This window comes from Perca fluviatilis, chromosome 7 (genome assembly GCF_010015445.1).
Source record: "Perca fluviatilis chromosome 7, GENO_Pfluv_1.0, whole genome shotgun sequence".
NCBI classification, from domain to species: Eukaryota; Metazoa; Chordata; class Actinopteri; order Perciformes; family Percidae; genus Perca; species Perca fluviatilis.
This window is the reverse complement of record NC_053118.1, coordinates 10,618,559-10,641,563: the sequence shown is the minus strand read 5'-3', so window position 1 is coordinate 10,641,563 and position 23,005 is coordinate 10,618,559. Positions and strand designations below refer to the sequence as shown.

The following is a 23,005-nucleotide window of genomic DNA, read 5'->3' as shown; positions in this document are numbered from 1 at the left end:
TTGTAATTCATTTAATTACAAGGGCTTGAGTGAAAACCATTCTGAACACCGAGAAGTTCCAAATCATGCTTAGAGACAGAGACCCAACCTGACCTGAGGCCACAGAGCAGAGAGCACTGGGCATGTTTTAGTGATTACCAACAACCCACCAAGACATGAAGTAGTTACTGTCAGTGGTGGAGAAGGCATCGGTACACTACAGTCGGTCAACTCAGTAACATTCATCGAAGTAATGGGTTCAAGGCTTTTACCCAGCGTGGACCCAGACCCATATACAAGTGTTAGCAATGCTATTGGGTTTACATTAGGGGTGGAACGGTACATGTATTCGTATTGAACTGAAATGGTTCGGTGCATGAATTTACACGGAGAATACACTGTATAAAAATAAATAAAACTTGCGTGCAAATTAATTAATGTAAAGTGGAACTAATGTCATGTGGAACTACTGTTAGATACGCGGGTTCTCCATCAGGACAAAATGGCGTTGGGAGTACAGCGCGAGGCTCTGCGTCTCCCCAGTTTTCGCAAATTAGTGAGTGTTTGTTTATTATTGGCAGCGCTTTTCCCTCGATACAACCATGGGAATATATTGTACAGTAGACAAGAACTTTTGGACATCCGTGCACTCTGCACGAGCAACGTTGTTTCCAAATCTTCAACTTCCACCGGAGACAGCCAGGACGCCGGAGTCTAGGATATCACCTCTCCCGGGAAGGAGGGCCTGGAGGCGGCGTCAAGACCGTAAACCGAAGCGGGGAAAGCGCGGTGGCCTACGAGCTAGACTAAGGCAAACCCCACATAAGCTACCACTACCAAGCTTATTCCTAGGCAACGGTCACTGGCGAATAAACTGGATGAAATACGACTCTGGATTACCGCTCACAGACGGATTATGGATATATGTAATATCAGGATTTTCACTGAAACCTGGTTGAACGGCCGTGTTCCGGACGTTGCAATCAAACTGGAGGGGCGGACTATGTTCAGAGCTGACAGAACAACTGAAGACTCCGGTAAGACCAGAGGCGGTGGTTTGTGCATTTATGTCAACAGTGCATGGTGTACGAACGCTGTCACGACCGGGAGTCACTGTTCTGAGTTTATGTACCCCCTGACGCCAATGCTAAGCAAGCAAACAGCAAACTGCACACCCAGAAGGGGCGTTTATTGCTGGAGGGGATTTCAATCATTCAAACCTCAAGTCTGTACTCCCCAAGTTCTACCAACATGTCTCCTGCCCGACCAGAGGGGACAGAATCTTGGACAAGGTGTACACAAACATCCCCGAGGCCTACAAGGCTACACCACTACTGTTTACATCTTACTTTAGACACTTCCGGCTGTTGCAGCTAGCTCAGGGGAGAGGCTGTGCGACACTAGGTGGTACAGCCTAAGACATATACAATAAAAAAAAAATCTGCATTTTTGTTTTGCTTTTCCCTCTATTTTACCGAACCGTGATGTCTGAACCGAACGGTGACTTCTGTGTACCGTTCCACCCCTAGTTTACATGGTCAGTTACTCATCATCCAAAGCCTGTGTGGCCTTGTAAGCAATGACCTGATAAGTGTGTGCGCTTGGTAAACACCAAAGGGAGAAAATAAAGAGTGTGGTACCTGCTGAATAACTTTCACCAAATCCTTCAGGACTTGCCGACGCTTGCGGACATCCTTGTTTGTAATGATGGCTGTGGTTAGGTAACGCAAGATGTGTGGGCACATAGTCTGGATAGCGTTGAGGTATCTGGAATGAGGGAGGACAAAGGTAATCACTTATCAGACTTGATGTAAGCAAAGACATGATCTTTAAATGGACACATATTATAACATTTTGGCTGCCTATTGGGCTCCTGGCATTTAGAACAGAAACAAAAACCTTGGCTGCTAAAACAGATAAATGTCCTAACAGGACCCTCACTTGTGGACATGGGTCCCAGCTTTAAGCCGTCTCTTTCATTAGTGTCCTATGAGCGGGAGGAGGAAAAGGAAACCCTCTCACTGATATAGATCAGTGAGCAGGGACCTGCCCAGTAGCTGAAACCCAATCCATCAGGGACTGATGTTTCAACCACAGGTCAACTGGCTAAGGGCTGAACACAAGAGAAAGAACGCTGTTACAGGCCGATTCTAATCCCACACCAACTCTGGAGACCGTGTTCTGTAAAAACCACACACACACACACACACACGTCAAGATGGCAATCAATCGACATTAACTGTATCACCAAAACTTCTTATTGGTTTCTACATATCTATCTTTGAACTTCGCCCTCCACTCAACCCCAAATTGACTAAATTAAATCTGAAAACAGGAAGGGGAGTTGGCCCCTTCCTGTTTTCAGGTGTCCTATAGCTAAGCCAGAGGAACACATGGTGTTCAGAGAAAGAGTGCCGACAACGGTTTAATTTGCTGAAACAATTAAAAGGAACAGGGGACCTGTGGCAGGAGTGATGGTGAGTCTAAAAGCAGCAGTGGGCTGCTTGGCAAAGCCATCGTCATTCTGGTTTTAGGACGACTCCGTTCCCTCCCTCCCTTTGTAGTTGCTTGACTCCCGTGGAAGACCACAACCCTCCACACTGTGTTCCTGATTAACTTACACCTACTCACTCTCCAGAGGGGGCTCCAATAGCAAGCAATCTTGCATGAGTCACTGTACCATATCGGGGGAGCATTCAACCTACTCACTTAGGGGACTTCATCTCTTTTTTTTTCTTTTTCTTGTGAGTTTTGAGGTAACAAGCGTCACTGCACTGGTTTGCTGAAGATGCTACAGAGGCATGCAGCCAAGGAATCAAGTACGAGTTCAAATTTCTTCTGTTCAAGGGGGGCCGTGGGAGAACACAGAAGATGGACAGGGTAACAAGGTGACTCGGGACTGCAGTATTACTGCAGTAGTCTTTGCCCAGTTTGCACCTGTATCATACTTGGTTACTGGGCATCGTTTCTCCTGAAGCCAGTGCAGTCCGTCAATAGTACACAAACAAGGCTTTGGACCAACATCTGCTGACTGCAGGGGTAAGGGAGGTCATATGTGGAGCTGAAGGCCAGCCACTGGTCACCAACTTCCACCCAAGGAAGTACTGGTTAAAAGATGGGGAAACCAGAGCCAAGCCTCAGTGGGGAAAACATGAGGTTTCTCGACTGTGAAAATGCAAAGCACACAAAACTACCTCAGTTTGTCCACACAGATGGTTGGGTGAGCTTTTCATTATAATTATTGGGCAGGCCTCCTTAATCATCCACAATAAAATTAAAAACTGAGTAAAATTCAGGGAACCAGACATTTCAGTGCGCTGTGTTGTGGTCGCCTGTCATACTGTCTGTGGAGCCCAATCATCTGTACAATTATACAAGCCTGCAATCAGAACAGGGGGAGGGAGCAAAGACATCAAAATAGGTGGTGTGCAAATTTTAACAGTGTATAAAAGTTTCCTATCTGCGATACACATGGCTTCGTTCTCGACTTGGAGAGTAAACAGACCACACGAAAAACACACTTCTGAAACCACTTTAAAAATACCAGCGGGGTTCATGAAGAAGCCCACCACCCAAAAATGTGTTATTAAAGCAAATGGTTTTCTCTAAATCAAGTTTGTTGTAAAATGACTGAGCTTTTCTCCAAATCCTCTTAGAACTTTTCAATACAATATACTTTAATATGAACCCACGGAATAAAACAAATATAAAATTTGAAATATCAAAACCACACGCATACGGTGCATAGCGTAACTGAACAACCATCATCAAAATACACAGAGGCTCTAAGTTGCTGTACAGTCTATCGGAAGTATAACTTGGCAGCTTTTTATTGAATTTACCAAAACAACTATGCCGAATCACTATATGGTCATTTCCATGTCTGCAAACTCCTGAGGGATGAAAAAGCCTGAGAGTAGGACCAAAGTTTCGGGCACACAGCTTTCAATGTGTCACCGCTGCTGCTGGGCCAAAGAAAGCTAAAAGTAGTTTGGGGGTGATAGAAGGCAAAACCGAGTTTACCTTGTCATAGTTGAATTACGACAGTTCGGTGGGTAAAAAGGACATACAGAGAATCTCAGAGTCCCATTGACACCTCTTTCCTCTGCAAATCTCACAATTTGAAACTGCCGCTGAAAATGGGCGAATCTCAACAAAGCTAAAAGTTGACGTCAACTCTTCAACTCCTACCTTATTTGGCTCTACCTTCTATCTTTGTAACGCCCCAAAACTTACATAGGCCACTGACTGATCTGGGACCAGTTTGTCTTGTGAATCTAGGTCGCACAGATCTCAGAAATTTTATACATTGTTTGTCTGCTATTTCATCACTAAATTCACTTCTGAGACTTTTTTTATGCGAGAAATCAACTATGTAGAGGTCAAATATGTGCCGTTTTACGAAAATTGATGGCTAATTGCAAATTTTGTCCAACTGTGTGTCGGAGTTCAGGAGCTCCGCAGGCTAACGTGACAGCGGCCGGTGCTGCCTCACCACCCGGACTGTCCTCCTTCACAGACCCCGGCCCGCTGTGAGATAGATTGAGCTCCGTTACGACCGGCAGCCCACAGCACTCATACACATACCCGCGCAAAGTCAACGTTTCTGGGTTACTGGACTACCAAATTTCCCACTGCCATGACAGAGATCCAGGACCTGCAGCTCGCTGCTCTCCCTCCCCTCTTCCTGCTAAATGGCCGGTGTGTGTGAGGGAGAGCGCGGTCAGCGAGCTTGTTACACCCGCAATCTACCACAGGTTCAAATTAATCTTATAATGGATATGTGTGTTGAGTTATTTAAACAAGCGATCGGGGAAATAAACGCCTCTTGTCCGCAAGTCTCATTGATAGAGCCCGCAGTGAGCTGGATGGAGCTCTATCAATGAGAGCTAGCTAGCCTCCTCCTAACGAGACCTCTGAAATTCACAAAAATGCATTAAATTGAAATCGGACAAAAGTGTTAGCTTTGTAAGACCTTAGGATAGCTGTGATATAAATGCTGTGACAAAATTCAAAATGTAAATATACTGTAGTTATGCCGAAAGTGTAGCGGCAATCTTTTCCCATAGGATTAAATGGGACACGTAGTTAGCAGCTCCTCCTAATAAGACCCCTCAAATTCACAAAAATGCATTAAATTGAAATCGGACCATTAGTTTTGTAAGACCTTGGGGTAGCTGCGATATAAATGCTGTGACGAAATTCAAACTGTAAATATACTATAGTTATGCGGGCCCCCGGTAGTCCAGTAACCCAGAAAGTGACTTTGCTCTGGGTATGGAACGCAGCGGGCTGCCGCTGTCTCGTCCAACTGTGTGGAGCTCATGAAGTCCAACACATCTTACCAAATTTGCAATTAGCCATAAATTTTCGTAAAACGGATTTGAGCTTTATATAGTTGATTTCTGACATTAAAAAGTCTCAGAAGTGAATTTAGTAACAAAATAGCAGACGAACAATGTATAACATTGCAGTGTCTGAAATATGAGACCTGCTGTCTCTTCTTTTGCCTTCAGAACTGCCTTAATTCTTCGTGGCATAGAGACAACAAACTGCAGGAAACATTCCTCAGCGATTTTGGTCCATATTGACATGATATCATCACGCAGTTGCTGCAGATTTGTCGGCTGCACAATCCATGATGCAAATCTCCCATTCCCCCACATCTGAAAGGCTCCATTGGATTGAGATCTGGTGACTGTGGAGGCCATTTGAGTACAGTGAAGTCATTGTCATGTTCAAGAAACCAGGTTGAGAAGATTTGAGCTCTGTGACACGGCGCATTATCTTGCTGGAAGTAGCCATTAGAAGATGGGCATGGCTGTGGTCAGAAAGGGATGTACTGTATATGGTAAGTAACAATACTCAGAGTGTGGCATTTGGACAATGCTCAATTGGTACTAAGGGCCACAAGTGTGCCAAGAAAATATCCCCCACACAAAACACAACCACCAACAACTTGAACTATTGATACAAGGCAGGATGGAGTCATGCTTTCATGTTGTTTATGCCAAATTCTGACCCTACCATCTATGTGCCGAAGCAGAAATCAAGACTCAGCAGACCAGGCAACGTTTTTCAAATTTTCTGTCCAATTCTAGGGAGCCCGTGCCAGTTGTAGCCTCAGTTTCCTGGTCTTAGCTGACAGGAGTGGCACCCGATGTGGTCTTCTGCTGCTTTAGCCCATCTGCTTCAAGGTTCCACGAGTTGTGCATTCAGAGATGATCTACTGCATATCTCGGTTGTAACAAGTGATTATTTGAGTCACTGTTGCCTTTCTATAAGCTCAAACCAGTCTGGCCATTCTCCTCTGGCAATGAACCAGGCATTTTCGCACAGAGAACTCACTGGATATTTTCTCTTTGCCTTTCCTGTTGTCTTTGTTTTGTGGAATCGGATCTTATCTTCACAACTTCCAGGTATTCTTGCCAACATTTCGCAAATCTCCTGGATGTAAAAGCGGTGGTTAAAAAGACACTAAATTAAATAATAAATAACAAATGTTACTTACTGTGGCTGATACAGAAAGAGCTCAATGATATTGTCTCTGCCCTTGGGGTGGTTGAAGAAGACAAAGAGAGACCAGTGAATGAGCCATGTCCTCTGCTGGAGAGACTGCAGAGGGGACGTGACAGACTGGACAGACAAAGAGACAGACCAAAAATCCCATTTTAATAATAAACACGTTTCACCAGTCATATAAAAGCTTTCTTATTTAAAAAAAAAAAAAAAAGTTATTCAAGTGTTCTGGCATCCTCAATGACCATCAATCAAACATGCAACCACTTCGTACTCAAATCCAGGATCTTAAGTAGTCAGATGAGCGTGTGTGTGGGTAAGGAGTAAGATGCCACAGCAGAGCTCTAGTGAAAGTGAAATGTCAATATGAGAGTCCATGTAAGTGAATCTAAATGTGGTATCAAATTCTGAGAAGTGGGGCATTTACATTGTTATCGATTGTCTCTCTCAGGCGGGTGAGGTCCTCCATGGCAGCCTCCCAGTTCTGCATCAGGATCTCAGAGGCCAGCTTGCCCCACAGAGAGTTCAGGGCATTCCTGTCTGTAGATGGGACCTTGGGAACAGACACGGTGCACGGTTAAAACCTGAAGCACACAATACTATAACATACAAACAACAGTATTTACACATTTTACTTACGGGTTGGCAAACACAGTGAGACTGGGCTTGAGCTTGCCACTACTTGCTTGGCTTCAGTGTCACTGCTACACGGTGCAGTCACATTTCTTATTTATACTGGATGAATGGATTAAATTATGTCATCCTCAGGAAATGGAACTTGACAGTAAATGAGAAATGTCTCGTGAAAGGCTGATTAGCTTTTAATAAAACAAAATTTGCTGCATTTTAGATACTAGAACCACCGCATTGCAGTTGACCATGCAGTTTGATGCGAGATTACTACATAGGGTAAAGGAGCTTACTTAATAGGGTAATGCTGAAGGTCTTAAAAAACTAACGGGATATCTGCATGACAGACAGACTCAATGCCTGCATGATAGGTTAGTATCTAGTACAAACTTAGTGCATGGCTGGACCGTGTAAAGTCATTGCGCTAAATTGTGACCAAACAGTTAAGGGAAAGTCAGCGGTAGTATCTATAATGTGAATTCCTGAAAATTAAATGTTCATCTGTAGTGGTCCCAGGATTATTGGTTTGTTGTGTACTGAAGTATCATATGACATGGTTAAGATACAACTGAGACAAACAATTGAGGACTGCTGTAATGTAATCAACAATGTAATCATGCTATTTTCAACAATTTATTGTTCTGGATTACTTATCTAAAGTGTTATTGTGTAATCAATGTTTCACTGCTTTTCGACCACAGAAACTTTCCCCACAGACCTTTTGAGGAATTCATTGTGTTTGGACCACAGGGACCAGGATCTAAATTAAGTTCTGGGGACATTTTCGAGGGCCTTTTTACCCCCCAAAAAGTCCCTGATCGGAGGGTAGTACTTTCAGAAAGTACAGGAACATTTAGGGTGGGGTTTGGGATATCTATTTTACTTTAATGGGACCAACATTTACAAAATGAACAAGATGCTGTATTGGAGACTTGAAACTAGTGAATGAGCCCATAAACTTGTTAGGAAAATGTTAATTAAGGTAATAAAAATCAAGTGAGAAGTAGGGGCAATTTTCTAAAGGACGTCTATACAATCGGACTTCTTTTTGCAACCAGTTGACTCTTCCCCTGCTGGCCATTTCAAATGACATTTGTCCTGTTTTCAGTATTGCAGCAATTTAGCAATATGGTTACATAAAGTTGGGGTACACGCCAAAGACAAAAGCATGGTCAAAATTGATGCAGCATATCTCCAGATATCCTGGCTTTTATTCACCACTATGAAAAAAGGAGACATAATCACAAACCTAAAGACTAGCTTTGACATTAGCATACCATGACACAGCAGTGGTCAAATTCATCATTATTAGCATTTAAAAAAAAAATTAAAAGACCATTTATATCACCAACAAAAATCGTAAAACAAATATTTGGGTCCTCCAACATTCCACACCTAAATGCCAAAATTGTGCCATTAACTTCAATTAATTGAAAGATAAGCTGACCACCAACCTGAAAGAATAACAACCAATCTGATGGGTGGGGCAGACACACCTAGCACTTCACAAAGGGGTGGAAGGAAAATCTGCACCGACCACGGAACACATTCCTTTTGAGAATGTTTCAGGATCTATTGCAACGTGACATTGTTGCTGCACAATGCTGGTTGGTGAAGCAATTATACAGTACAAGCTTTGATTTAAAAAAAAAAAAAAAAAACGACATCATCCCTTCCCAAGGTTCCCCACGTTCTGTTGATTTACGTAAGAACAAGCTGCAGTATGATAAAGGAATCTCAGTTTGTGTAGAATTCCTTAGAAAGTCTGAAGAAACCACTTGGGACTGGGTACCTTGTGATGGGCATTAGTCATTGAATATTTTGTTGATCTTATTGGCGAAATAATATGTAAAAAAAAAAAAATCAATTTAATTAATACAACTATCCATTGATACTTAATACGACAGACTGCAGCTTTAGTGAGGAGACTGAAAACCCCAAGAATTAAGAATCCCCAAGAAATGTCCTGGGCTGGTCGTCAAGCATGTAAAACATGACACTAACTAACCTGCCAAACAATAGTGCCTAATATAAATTAAATGTGAGTACGTGTTTCCAGTGAGATTTGCTTTATAAACATTGTTTTTTTGCAAACTTTACGCCACTTCAGTCTCGACAATGATAATTGCAATAATCTCCATCCATTACCTTCAGCGACTCGGGACAACTCTGTAGTTATCACAAGTTAATGAGGCTGAAATATGAACTGACGCTAACAAGACACATCTTTGTGAGGATAATCACTCTCCAAAACGCAGGCTACTGTTTCTGATTTCCAGAACAGACTTAGACAAACACAAAAAAAAAAAAAAAAAGAATCCGGTAATGAAACACAGGTTGAGAATGCCTCTGAAGCTCAGCAAGGCAATCACTCTGTAGTGGACATTGGACTACACCCTAGGGCTCATGGGAAACTCTGTGCCACAGTAGTTCACGATAACACCAAACGCCAGACGCAATGACATGAGTCAAGCAGGAAGTTCAGGGTGGGTGTCTGCTGAACGGCCAGAGAAACCTAGATCCTAACCATACACCCCCGTACACCGTTGGACAGCCGCTGAAGTGGACTGTGAGACACGACAGATGTACAAGTAGAGGAAACACAAAAAAAAAAAAAAGAGCAGGTTTCCGTTAGGACCCCTCAAATTGGTAAGATTATTCGTTTTGGGTTTTTTTTTTTTTTTTACTTGGAAAAACATTTCAACAAACTGTTAGAATTTGAGACGGTGGAAGTAAGGGGAAAATATTTTGGGAAATCTCCTGTAGTATTCCCCCAAAGGAGAACACAGTAAGACGGTGTGTCCATCCATTCAGTAGAGCAGCAGAGTTTCTTTGATCACAGAGCACAACTCAAGTCCATTATGAATGATTTTTTTTGTGTGTGTGTGTGGAGAAGTCACAAGAAAGATCAGTATTGTAACAGCGAGAGAAAAAAAAAAAAAAAAAAAAAAAATCGGCTCCACTGCCAGTAGAAAGGTCAGCGTTTCATCAGTTGAAAGTGTCTTGTTTGTATTTTTCCCTCTCTTGGAAGTCCCTGCCTGCTACGTTTGGCTGACCTCCAGGTCATTATGGCAGCTTTCCACACACACACACACACACACACACACACACACACACACACACACACACACACACACACACACACACACACACACACACACACACACACACACACACACACACACACACACACACACACACACACACACACACACACACACACGCTTTCACTAGTGGCCACGCTAGAAAAGTTTCAATACCTGGGTATTTCCAGCAGTTACCTTAAGTTTCCATTGGTTTGTGAAATGGGCACATTTTCGCTGACTGACCAGCAACAATAAATTTACTGTGCTGGGGATCCGTCGGGATACTCAATCTTTATTCTTAACATCCAATCCCTGCATTAAGTGATGATATGAATAAGTTGCTCTTTTCGGGCTAGGCCACACTGTAACAAGACCTGAGGCATGGATTTTGCAAGGCTGGCTTCCTTCGTTTAATTGACTGGGTTTCCCACGTTAAATGACTTTATGGAGCCTCACCTCTCCCGTACGGGGGAGGGAGAGACAGACAAGGGGCCTGTGAGGATGGGGGGTCCACAAAACACCAAAAAAAAAAGGGGGGGGGGGAAGAGCAGTATACAGGCTCCCACTAATGAAATCCATTTCTACCTTTTCCTCGTCTAAAAAGCCTCTTGCATTGTCAAGGAGTAAGCAACAGATATCTAGTTTCAGAGCCTGATCTGCCTGGAACTGAAAATGAGGGGTATAACAATTTGAGGAGTCAAAAGAAAAGAAAAGCTGTGCTGGACTTCGAACAACATACCTCAATTATAGCAATTTTGGTTTATTTAGACTGAGTTGCAAAGCCATAAACAACTGTTGTTGGAACAGTGGGACATATCCGATGCAAGCTTTTGAAGACTTAATGCCTTTTCTTGGTCGGGAGCGTAAGTGGAAAGCTTGGGTGAATTACCCGTCAGCTTGTCTCGGAAGCAACTCTTCCTTCTACAGATTGGAGCAGATCAGTGAAAACCCCATCAAATGAACTACCAAACTGCTTTGGGTTAAGAGAGTTGCTTGTAGGGCAGAGGGTTCATCATCGCTCGGAGTCCCTGCCAAGTTCTTCGGGAGGGGACACTCAAACATAGTGAATGGGGATGACTAGCCAGAGTCCCTGACATCCAAAAGACAAGAAGCTAGGCAGCGCAGTATCAAATGCCAATTAGAATAGGAACGAAAAGCTGGTCCTAATGTTTTCTGCCCTAATGAATAGACAAAATGTTGATCTTATTCTTGCCCATTCTTTCAGGGCTGGTTTTGGCACGAGTCCTTCGCTTTGCCGCAAAGCTAAATGTTGAACCAAAGACAAACAAAAGCAGGAGGACAAGTGAGTGACACTTGGAAACCACGGACTATGCAGGCTGGTTCCACTGGTCATTACGAGACGTACAGTCGAGTTGAACTTACTAACACTTGATGCAAGATAACATCAAAGGAGTCACAATAGAGCACAATTTCTACTGGAAATATGTTTGTTTTTTTTTTCTTGAATGGAGCATTAATCTAAGTTAACTGCATCGTGGTCCTTTAACCCTTCAAATCTGACATTACCAAAAAAAAAAAGAACGATGACATGTGTTCCAAGTTGGGAAGTCGGAGAACCTCACGGTACACCGAGCAAGCCGACGTCGAAATCGAACATGGCTGCTGCTGCGTTCACCAACAGTAGTGAAAGCTGTAGTAATGTGGTTTATTAGCACTTCTGTCTCATTTGTGGATCATTAAATCTACGCAAAGTACTGTCCAACCTCTACCCGTCAACATGTTGTCACGCTGTTTATAGACACACACAAAAAATAAAAACAGCTCAATGCGTTGTTATCAACTACTAGCTAACAATGGCTAACTTGGATGGCGCACGGAACACATGGAACACGCTGACTTATTGGGACTTTAGCTTATTCAACCTAACCCCTAGAGTTAGACAAGTCCATACATACCCTTCTCATCTCTGTGCGTGTTGTAACTCTGTCTGACGCCCCTAGCGCTAGCTAAGCCTAGCACAGATCCTGGAGGTAACCGGTGCCAACTAGCCTACTGCTCCGAATAAGTGACAAAATAATGCCAACATGTTCCTGTTTACATGTTGTGATTTGTAGAGTCACAGCATGTACAAAAAACAACGTAACATGAGACACAGCCGTCATCTAACCGTAAACAAACCGGGAACTATATTCTCAGACAGGTTGCTGCAAAGCAAATCATTCCACCCAAGTACTATATTCTTCCACCTGAGAATATAGTCCCCGGTTTGTTTACGGTTAGAAGACGGCTGTGTCTCATGTTACGTTGTTTTTTGTACACGCTGTGACATGTAAATTAGCGTTGGGTACCGTTTGGATTTTTACGATTCCGATGCCAAACCGGTACTTTTAAAACGATTCCGATTCCTAAACCGATTCTTGAAAAACTGAAAAATGTCATAAAAGAAGGCTTTTTATAGTTTTTTTTTAAATTGAAAATTTAACAATATATTAACGTTTTAAAGTACTTAAATATATAATAAGTAAACCTAAGTCACCTAACTCACAGCTACAATAATTTAACAAATAACAGTTACACTATTAACAAGTACCAACAAAATAAATGTTGAGTTGGTATGCCAACCAGCTTCAAACTTTAGCAGTTCTTTTGCAGAAAAATGACCATATTTGGCAAGATAGGACACCTCTCCTGACTTATGGCATGTCCTGCCCAGGAGAAAACTGTACACCAGGAGAGGTCTGTACACACCCAGGTAGGAGTTTGAAAGGGCAGACAATTTGGGGAGGCTGTCTCGCCTCCCCCACCACCAGGCTACAGGCTCTTGTCCTGAACGATAGACTAGCAGAGGAAGTGTAATATGTTTACTAGCGATCACGTGTAGTCAGTGAATGGATAATATGCTTTCACGTCCGTTTTGGTGAGCCCAGAGGGAAAATATGCCATTTTAAAAGTAGCCTACATTTACGGTAGCTAGCTAACGGTAGACTACAGAGAAAGGGTGATATTTTTAGGTCCGTTTCAGAGTGTGTACAAAAAGCCGTCTATCAGCTGTGATTGTAGAGTGCATGTCGGGGGAATAGCGCGGAGACGCGCTTCACACCGCGAGCGGGCACGTGCGCCACTTGGCAGAAAAGGGAGAAAGAAAAAAAAAAAAAAAGAGTCTGCCGCTGTCCGGAGCGACAGAGGGAAAATATTTCAGTCAGAACCGAAATGAGGAACCGAAATTCGCGTTCTAATCCGGTCCGAATACTACCGTTTGCGTAGGAACCGGTACCATAGTGGAACCGGGTTTCGGTACCCAACCCTAATGTAAATAGGAACACGTTGGCGTTATTTTGTCACTTTTGTCACAATTCGGAGCAGTAGGATTACTGGAACCATTCACCTGCATGTTCTGTGCTGGCCTGATGCCGCTGGCGGCGTCAGACAGCCTTACAGCACGTACTGAGATGAGAAGGGTATGTATCGACTTGTCCAACTCTGGGGGTTACGGTGAATAAGCTAAATTCCCAATAAGTCGGCGTGTTCCTATAATGAAGACATCATCTGTGCGCAGCCTCCCTGAAACACCTTGCCAAATGCGTGTAGCCCTCCCGATGCCAACTAAGAGATGCCTTGCATAACTTAAGCACACCATAAGCTCAGAAGTCGTGAGGAGGGGACTCTCTTGCCACAGCACTCAAATCAATAAGCTGTCTACGGAGGCCGCCTCGTGAGAAGACTACAGACAGATTATGCAGTCCACCACTGATCACTTGGCCCAGTAAAAGATCCTACTCAAGTCTTAGAGCAGCAGTCTCCCCCCTAATACAAAAGACGTGCAGGGAATTGAATAGGCAATGACGTAAGCTTTTCACATTCAATTACTTTTAAGTGTTCTCTTCCTCTGCTATGCAAGCATTGGCCTTTTGAGGAATTAAAGCAACGTAGCAAACATAATGTGAGGTTTAATTTTAATGTGTCAGAGAAATGCCTAAAGCCGGTACATAAATGGGGATAGTGAAATACTGCAGACAGTGTGTTATGTGAGGTAAGGTGTACGGTTATCAAACAAACTTCACTATTAATGTTAACTGCTGTTGACTGTCAATGGAAAACGTTGAAAACTTACCAGGACACGGAAGAAGTAGAGGTATTCTGCAGCACCAGAGTAGTTTCCACACTCATACTGGAACTTGGCATATCTGTACAGCGTGTCCAAGTACTCCTGACGAAACTTCAAGGAGGAATACGAGAGCATCAATATCAAAAAACAGAGAAAATGTGAACCGTCAGACCAAGTCAAACAAGACATTTTTAAATCAACGGCGTGCTTGCTCAGTAATTTCATGCAGCTGTGGTGCCTAAGGAAATCCCAGTTTCGGGTCACCTACTGGTGTTGCAGCGCTTAGGGTGGTATAATCGACACAAAAAGATTACTTCTGAAACAGCTGGGCTACATCATATGTATTCTCACCATCGTAGCTAAATTGCACATCTCATTTTGATTTCTGATCTATTTGTAGCAGTAACATATTTGCTCCTGCTGTGGTGGCACACCACTGCTAAATGAATATAGCGTAAACACCGCTGGGGCATATCAGTGGTATTTTGCCATGAATGGCAAGATAATATTTAACTTTTGTGACAAATCTGCCAAGAAGTGGTGGTCATGTGAACTAAATTAGAAATGCATATATATATGGCTAACATTTCAAGCTACTTGTCTTCCTATATTTAACTGTCCTTCCTGCTGTCCGGTATCTCACAGCAGTGTGCCCTGACGTCAGGAAATTCGCTAAGATTCAGTAGGAGTGTGACAGACAGTGGGTGCTCCGGGGCAGGCCGAGCCTTTCCCAGAGCATGCTGAGGGGCCCTGAGCCTGGGCTGTGTGGAGGAGCACTGAGGACAGCATGCAGGTCAGCGGGATACCGGAGTGGGAGGGGACCGACGGAGGGGAGGGTAAGAAGCCAAACATCACCGTAAATATAGAACCTCCGGCATTCTTGCGGCTCCATCCACGAGTCCCGAGCTACTCCGTTTATTCTTAACAATTCACCACAGAATGTAAATGTCCGCAGAATTTGTGCAAGCCATACAAACCCTGAAAATGAGTTAAGGGTTTTGGGAAGTAATTCTGGATTTCCCTGCTCGGCCTGCCCCTCCCACTTTGCCTCTAGAACAACCATGGGTTCACACAAGAGCCATGGGAAATGCAGTAAAGAAGTGAGATGTCAGCAAATCAGGGCAACTTACGTTATGTTTTTCTGCCAAATAGTCAAAGAGCATTCGTCCATCCCTGCAAAAAAAAGAAAAGAAAGCAAGACAGTTCCTGCAGTGAGAGGCCATTCAACTTGAGCCGCCGTTTGGCTGACATCCTGGTGTTTTGAGTCCTATTCAGGTATATTTTTCCACTTCTGGTCTAAATCAAGAGCTGTACATAAACAAAGACCATTTCACTTTTAAAACAGTGTGATGGGCTGTTTATTGCATTTGGTTTGGCTATAACAAATCTATGCTAGCCATGTTGGAGAAATGATGTCTGGTGAGGAAAGTGAATACTGATTTCTCAGCACAGAGTCTTCGGGCTTCGTCAAAAATAAAAGATATGCGCTGGCTCTTCTAAACAGTTGTATCCAAAACTACATCGCCTGTAACCTAAAATCTTGCTATTAGCGTGGACACCACATCGAAACTATGTGCGATTCTTGGGTATGTTCACTTCAGTAATGTGAACGAATGAGTGTGTATTTGCTGCCCCGTGTGTGATGTGTGTTAACGGAATCTTATTTAGGCTGAGGCAGGATTCGTCACTGCTTCAGGACAGGCTGTCTGTGCTTGTAGGTAGGGGCTGAACGATTAATTGCATTTGCCATAATATCGCGATATGTTACAGCGCGATTTCCTAAATCGCAAAGGCTGCGATTTGGTCACGTGACTCGCGAGAGCAAATCAGTCTGCACTCCGCAGAGAAAGCATCAACTCAGCACGCTAACGCTACGCCGTACCTTGAGCAGATTTCTGTCATTCAAACAACTCTGAGTTGTAGTTTAAAACTTTTAGATTTTAGAAAAATCAATACAGCATAGTATCGCAATATTTTCTGTGGCAATACTGTATCGATACGCCAAGGATGGATCTTTGATTCTATATGTGTTGGTCAGTTTGTCTGCTTGACAATCTGATTTTGCAGCAATACAATTGAAGTGAGATGAACAAACAGAGAAATGCATCTCTTTAGATAAAACAGACGATGACAAAGTTTCCTTTTGGGGACATAATTTAAAACTTTGGAAAAATTTGAAGTTGGAAAAAAGGTAATGAATTGCAATATATCGCAGAATTTTGCAATATGTTTGAAATCGCAATAATATTGTATCGTGACATAAGTATCGTGATGATATCGTATCGTAAGGCCTCTGGTGATTCCCACCTCTAGTTCACATATGTTTATTACAGTAAATAATAATTCAATAATCTAAATACTACCAAGTGTAGTAAAGTCACATATTTGTTTTTATATTTCTGCAATCTGCACTTTAGTTTGTGTGATTTGTTTCTGACTTCCATATGAATGTTTACACCAGGCTTGGTCAGTGCTCATATATACTACTGTGATTGAAGTAGTTCAATAAAAGACGTCATTCATATAAATTCATGCATCACCGAATTTCATCATCACATACAGACCTGGCCTCCAACAGTTGGTTTAATCTATCTAATCTTGTGTTGTTCATACTATACAATGATTTATTGTTTGTCTTTGTTGAATAATACAGAAGACAAAGAGCTTCAAAAATAATCGCATATTAAATTGCAATATTTTTGAGGGAAAAAAAAAAATCGCTATTAGATTTTCAGAAATCGTTCAGCCCTACTTGTAGGCCAACGAAAGACCTTCTATAAATGCTCCTGGGTGACGTCCCTGTAGCGTGGAATGTCAGCCTGCTGTGCATTATAGGAACACATATCCTGACCACTTATCTGAGGTCACAGCACCCATGTCAGCACAAAAATGCTCTTTTTTAACTTTACTGTTTAAATCTATGATGTATCCCTCTTCACAGACACAAATGGGCACAAAGTGTCTTAACATTGATACAAAGTATCGTATATTTTTGCTATGCACTTGTTATGAGATTAAGATGAGAGTCAGTCTGCTGGGCTGTCCAACAAGTGGCATCTGTTCATGAAAAATGTCTGCACAGCATTACTGCCACCTTCTGCGCTGAAAACGTCAAGGAGGCATCGGCAGCATGGTGACTCAAAAATCCCAAAAAGTGGCATTCATTGCTTTAACAAGTCCAAACAAATGAGAACACAAATCATAGATCACCCTAATGATTATCTTAATCCACAGTGTGTGTGTCTTATAATAACATGATCTATTATAATAGCTGGGCTTTGTTTCTGGTTTCAGTAGTTGTCCAAATAAAGCCTGGTAAGGCATATAGGCCTATTAGCTAACTGTTCAATAAAAGTACTTAGACCATTAGGTTCTATTGCCCTGTAAAAATACTTTGTGGATCCCTGTGTATTAATGCCAACGGAAAGGGCATTGGGGTTAAAATATCAACCCATTTCTCAATTCCAGCACTGGATGATCATTTAATGCACAAATAATGTTAAAGACACGCAACTGCATCAAGCATATTTTAGGTCACAATGGTGGAATAAAACGGTTGCGTGTCGTTTGGCTTCAGAGAGAATTCCTCATTGACCCCAGATGAGTTTCCTATTGTTTTACAAATCCAAATGGTATGAAGAAAAATAATGTAGAACTTAAGACAGACACATGACTCCTCATCCAAAAGGGAAGATTTTCAACAATCTTCATCCTGACAGCCAACTAACTATAACATAGACGTGTGCTAAGTCAGTGTTGCGATTATCAGGCTTCAAATCTCAGGTAACAGTTACTTACAAATCGGTGTCTTAAATAAACAAATGTCTACAGCACAACTAAAACAAAGCGATGAAAATGGAAGGAAAAAAATGCTTTTGATTAAGTGTACACACGCTCGCCAAGAAACTAAGGAAGAATAAAGACAGAATGTGACCAAACTATTTGAATCACTGTAGACGACAAAACCGTCTTAATAAAGTTAACCACAACATCTAGGGTCGGCCTCTTTTTACGTCTGTCTATACTCACAAAAGCCCTGAAAGGGCTTCATAAATGGTTCATTCAAAAATGCAGTTCCACAGACTCTACAATATCCGTCTGCAATGCTGCTGTGCCGTCCAGGTTTTACTAATACCTAGAATCAGGGCAAGTAAGACTAGAAATACATTTCACAAACTCATTAAGGCTAATCACGCCTTTTATAAAAACCTATTTCAGGATAATGATTAAATAAAAAGAGGAAATATACTACTCTTGATTAGAAGAGAACAGGCTTTACCTGGTGGACTGCATCTGCCTTGTTGTCTCTGGGTCTTCAAACATTTTCACAATGGGTTCTGTCTCTGACTGCAGCTGCTTCAGCTGGGCCACAACCTCTGTCCTCTTCTCCCGCAGAGCTGACACAGGGAGGATAAACAAAGTCATTACAGCAACTTCATAACTGTGCAGCGCCCCAGCACTGAACTCGCTGTGAAACAAAGTTTACTGCTAAATACATTCTGAATGGACCGAGCGGTATAGCGCAGCAACCCTTTATGATTTCTCATCAGCAATAGTAATATCTCCCTTGGTTATGTGTGTGTCATTGTTAAGAGAAACGGGCATTAGGAAGTGTATCCACCAAGACACTCAACACTTACTATGGGGAATTTCCTTCTCAGAAAAAAGGCTTCTGTACACATCCATGGCGAAGTCCACCATGTTTGTGTCACTGAGGAGGTCCAGTTTTCCATGAAGCAGCTCCTGCTCATTGTAGATCTAAGAAACGGGGCCAATATTTCAAAACAAAAAAAGGTGAGGGAGTGATTTTGTACAATATTATTATCTAACCAGGTTTTGAACCAGGAAGTTACAAAGACCCCCCCCCACCCCCACCTTCGACAACACAGAATGGCATGCTGGCTATTGTTCGTGTGTTACTAGCTAGTTATTATAACATATTTAACTTCACTTGTGTCAGAAGCGACATTCACTGCGAGCCAACTACACATATCAGTTTCAGTCAACTGATGAAGTAGCTAGCTAGCTAACCGATGTGTTAGCTAGCTAGCTAGCTTTCTAATTCAACCAAGAGGTTAGCTAGCCGTTAGCTAGCCAACGCTAGCGTTACTTTATGCGAACCTGGCGGGTGCCTGCTGGCCCTAATAGTTGTGAACAGTGTTAAAACATATTTGCCAACCGTCAAGTGATACGTCCCAACAGTTGCCTGAATATGCACTACAATATTGTATGTTAGTATTGCAAATGAACCACTTATTATAGCTTCCAGTGGTTAGCATCGCCCGAGAGAGGCCAGCTGTTACCGTTTCATTTTTCAATAACGTTAGGGTTATGTAAGTTACAGGGAGACAACACCGCTGACCCGCAGAGTGCCGACATGTATGAGAGAACAAACGAACAACTGGGTACAACCTTATATATATGTCAATGGGTACAACCTGGCTACTACCAAAGAGCTTTGCTACTACTGAGTTTAGGAAAGGCGCTGAAGCTGAAACAGCGCGTGGCTGCCTCAACCACTGTAAGTTAGTGATAATCATAGCAATACTTCCGATACTGTACTTTCAAAGTAAAAAGCAATTAAAATCTTAAGCCGTCTTGATATAGTGCGAATTATTTCATATCATGATGTTTTCGTAATATAGTTGGTGTATTTTCACAACATACATCGATCTTATCGCTTGAGAGTTGTTCTGCTATTTCTTTTGTTCCGTTTTCCCCGATAGTTTTCCCGTTTTCGTCAACGATGGTGTTTTTTTTCGCTTTTATTTTGAAGGCACGCAGACTATATTTCCGGCTCCTTACCGGTTACATGTGGATACTTTACACAGCTATAGAAAATGTGACCAACTCCCTAGCGCACACGGCTTTTAAAACTGTTCAAAAGCCCTATATGGTTTCTTGAAATCACAAAAAAAATGTAACGAAATGTTTACGTGTTAATATATTCAGTACCTCTTTGACAGACAGGAACTCCAACAGAGGAAAAACGAGATGACGGTCTAAAAAGTGGGCAATTTTGGTGGTGAGGTCGTATTCCGCCATCTTTGCTCCGGGGAAAGGGAAACGGATGTGTGTTGCAGCTGTGTAAAGAGAGACTGACCAATCAGCGACATTCTCAACATCCACGGCTCTGTGAAATACATACAAAAGACTGATGCTGATTTCACAGGGCTATTATGACGTAGCCTATCCCAAGTCTTGCCACGCTATACTTACGAATTATGATTGATTGATTGATTGATAGATAGATAGATAGATAGATAGATAGATAGATAGATAGATAGATAGATAGATAGATAGATAGATAGATAGATAGATAGATATAGATTCTAAATGACTAGCACGTTTTAATTTGAATACGGTTATCACTTCAGACATGTAAAATTTGGTGAGACGGTCTTGTGAGGTCTATATACGCTATATGATGGATTATTATCATCATTCATATTATTATTATTATTATTATGTATATGTATATATTATGTGTTTATATTAGCCTATATAGTTTTTATATATATTACTTGATTGAATGATAGTTATTATCCAGCTCCCTGTTTCACTAACATATTTTTGCTTCATTGGTTTCTCAGAAGGACACATGACCGTGACCTGTAAACCTTTCAAAATGCCCGTAATTTCCTTGCGGTGTTGATACAGTGAGACATGTCATTCATAAAGAGGAATCCAAGTGAATGTTTTGTTGAATTTGAAAACATAGGCTTTCCTCCAGACACCACCGATATATGTTTTATTAAAAGCCTGTGTGTGTGACTGTGAACGACTTCTTCATGGGACTAAAACCACCGAGGGTAAATGCAGTCATGATGAACCCCTACTCACGAGCCTGCTAAATTTGAATGAAAACAACCAGATCATTTCCAATCATTTGACTTTTCCACAAGGTTAGAATGTCTTCACTGTGCATCTAAAGTAAACCATCCCCCTTTCTCCTCCTTTACTTCAGTAGCTGCCTCATGAAGGTGTCCATGTCAGCCAATATCAGCTACTACATGGCCCATTTCTAATAGGTTTCACCAGTACCTTGTTTTCTTGACAACCGCACGCCACTGTCTTGTGTCCTCACACAATTCTTCCCTTGTTACCACTGGTCTCTCTCTCTCTCTCTCTCTCTCTCTCTCTCTCTCTCTCTCTCCTTCACTCCCACTTCTCCCTGTCGCCTGATGGCAGGTACAAATGAGTCATAAACAGACACCACTCACCATGGCCAGTTGCTGTTTTACTGGGTGCTTCTGACACAGTCAGCTCTGGCTCAGTGGCAGCTCGCTTAAAATGAAGAAGAAAAAAAAAAAAAAAAGAGAAAACACAGTGCTTACTCTGCTGAAGTCTCCTTTGTGTCGTCTGCTTCATTTCAGGAAAGGTTTTCCAGTAAAAAAAAAAAAAAAAAGAGTCACCCATACAATCATTCGGTCTGTTTGGCAAGTATCATTTGGGAATTTGTCTCGATTAGATCATTTATAGATTTAATTAAAATAATGAAATGCCCCAGCCAGTTTGGCTGCCGCTAAGTTGGCTTTATAAGGTCACAATGAAATACTTTCTCAGTTCCTGTTTTTTACTACAAATTTCCCTTATGTGAGCAGCTAGTATGCATACAATATATGCATTTATTCATGTTCATGCCCTCTTGCTGTGTGCATTGTAATATTCTTTCACGTGTGCCTTTCTGCTCAGTATTTTCTTGAAGTATTGGAATGATTCATTATGCTAAAAATCATATTTCTATTTATAACTTTTGTGTGTTGAATAATCGTGATATTTTATGTTTAATCCTCCTGTTTTCCACCAGGAACCACACTTTCATTACATATCTTCTTTTTTTTTTATTTTATAGTTAGGGACTGTACCCAAATCATTAGGGAGGGAGAGGGGTTGCAAAGGGGAGATGGGGTTGTTTCTTTCTGCTGAAGGTAGGATAGTCTAACTGTTTTGGGAGGGCAGGGGAGGGTCTTGTATTTTATTTTTCTTCTTAAATCAGTATTTTATTTCAGCTGCTCTTTGCAATATAGTTAATAGTTACATAAATAGTTACATCAAATAAACACCGTTCACATGCACCATGGTTCATAAAGGTGTACTTTGCCATATACAGAGGACAAAAGTTCAGGCTCGATATAAGGGTTTCATGAAAGTCCCACACACAGAAACGGTGAAACAGAAGTTGGAGCGTCTATAGCTTCTGTACTGTGACGTGTTTCCTAGTGAAATGGAATATTTGACCGGTAACTAAAATGCTTTGCATTTGATTGCACCACAAAAAAAAGTGGGCAGGCTTGGAGTTCAGCGCAGTAGGCCTAACTGAGGACTGTTTGCAAAAGCCTCCACACAAACTTCTCTCACCTTCTCTTCTGTTGCTGTTAGATCAGGAGGAGGACGGAAGATTAATTTTGGAAACTTTGCTGACTTTCAAACTGCAATCTCTGCAGCGCTGGCAGTACGTGCAGATGAACCGGGCCTCCCTCCGTGCCACCATTGACATATATATGTGCCACTAGTTCTCCTGCTCACCTGGCTGCCGTCATCCGGCAGCGACTCTGTTTATCTACATGTAGCGTGTAGCATGTCCGTGCTGCATGGGCACAGAGCCAGTAAAATCGGCAAAGTTTCCCTTTGATTGATAAGATCTGAGCCACATTGTTAGCAGCTGTGACTGCGTGTGGCTGGTATTGTTTTCACCCTTCGAGTCTGTGTGTGTGTGTGTGTG

General features: G+C 42.1%; 1 protein-coding gene across 1 annotated transcript in view; it reads right to left on the bottom strand.

Moving 5' to 3' along the window:
* eif3ea (eukaryotic translation initiation factor 3, subunit E, a) overlaps positions 1-20,372 on the bottom strand; it is a 35,605-nt gene extending 15,233 nt beyond the window's left edge. The window contains exons 1-8 of the mRNA XM_039805508.1: positions 20,236-20,372; positions 18,921-19,038; positions 18,560-18,677; positions 15,411-15,453; positions 14,287-14,391; positions 6,926-7,051; positions 6,491-6,615; positions 1,620-1,746 (exon numbers count right to left, since the gene is read on the bottom strand). Coding sequence (XP_039661442.1) covers positions 1,620-1,746; positions 6,491-6,615; positions 6,926-7,051; positions 14,287-14,391; positions 15,411-15,453; positions 18,560-18,677; positions 18,921-19,038; positions 20,236-20,325 — 852 coding nt within the window. The 5' untranslated portion in view covers positions 20,326-20,372. The remainder of the gene's footprint in view (positions 1-1,619; positions 1,747-6,490; positions 6,616-6,925; positions 7,052-14,286; positions 14,392-15,410; positions 15,454-18,559; positions 18,678-18,920; positions 19,039-20,235) is intronic.
* Between the last annotated feature and the right edge of the window lie 2,633 nt (positions 20,373-23,005).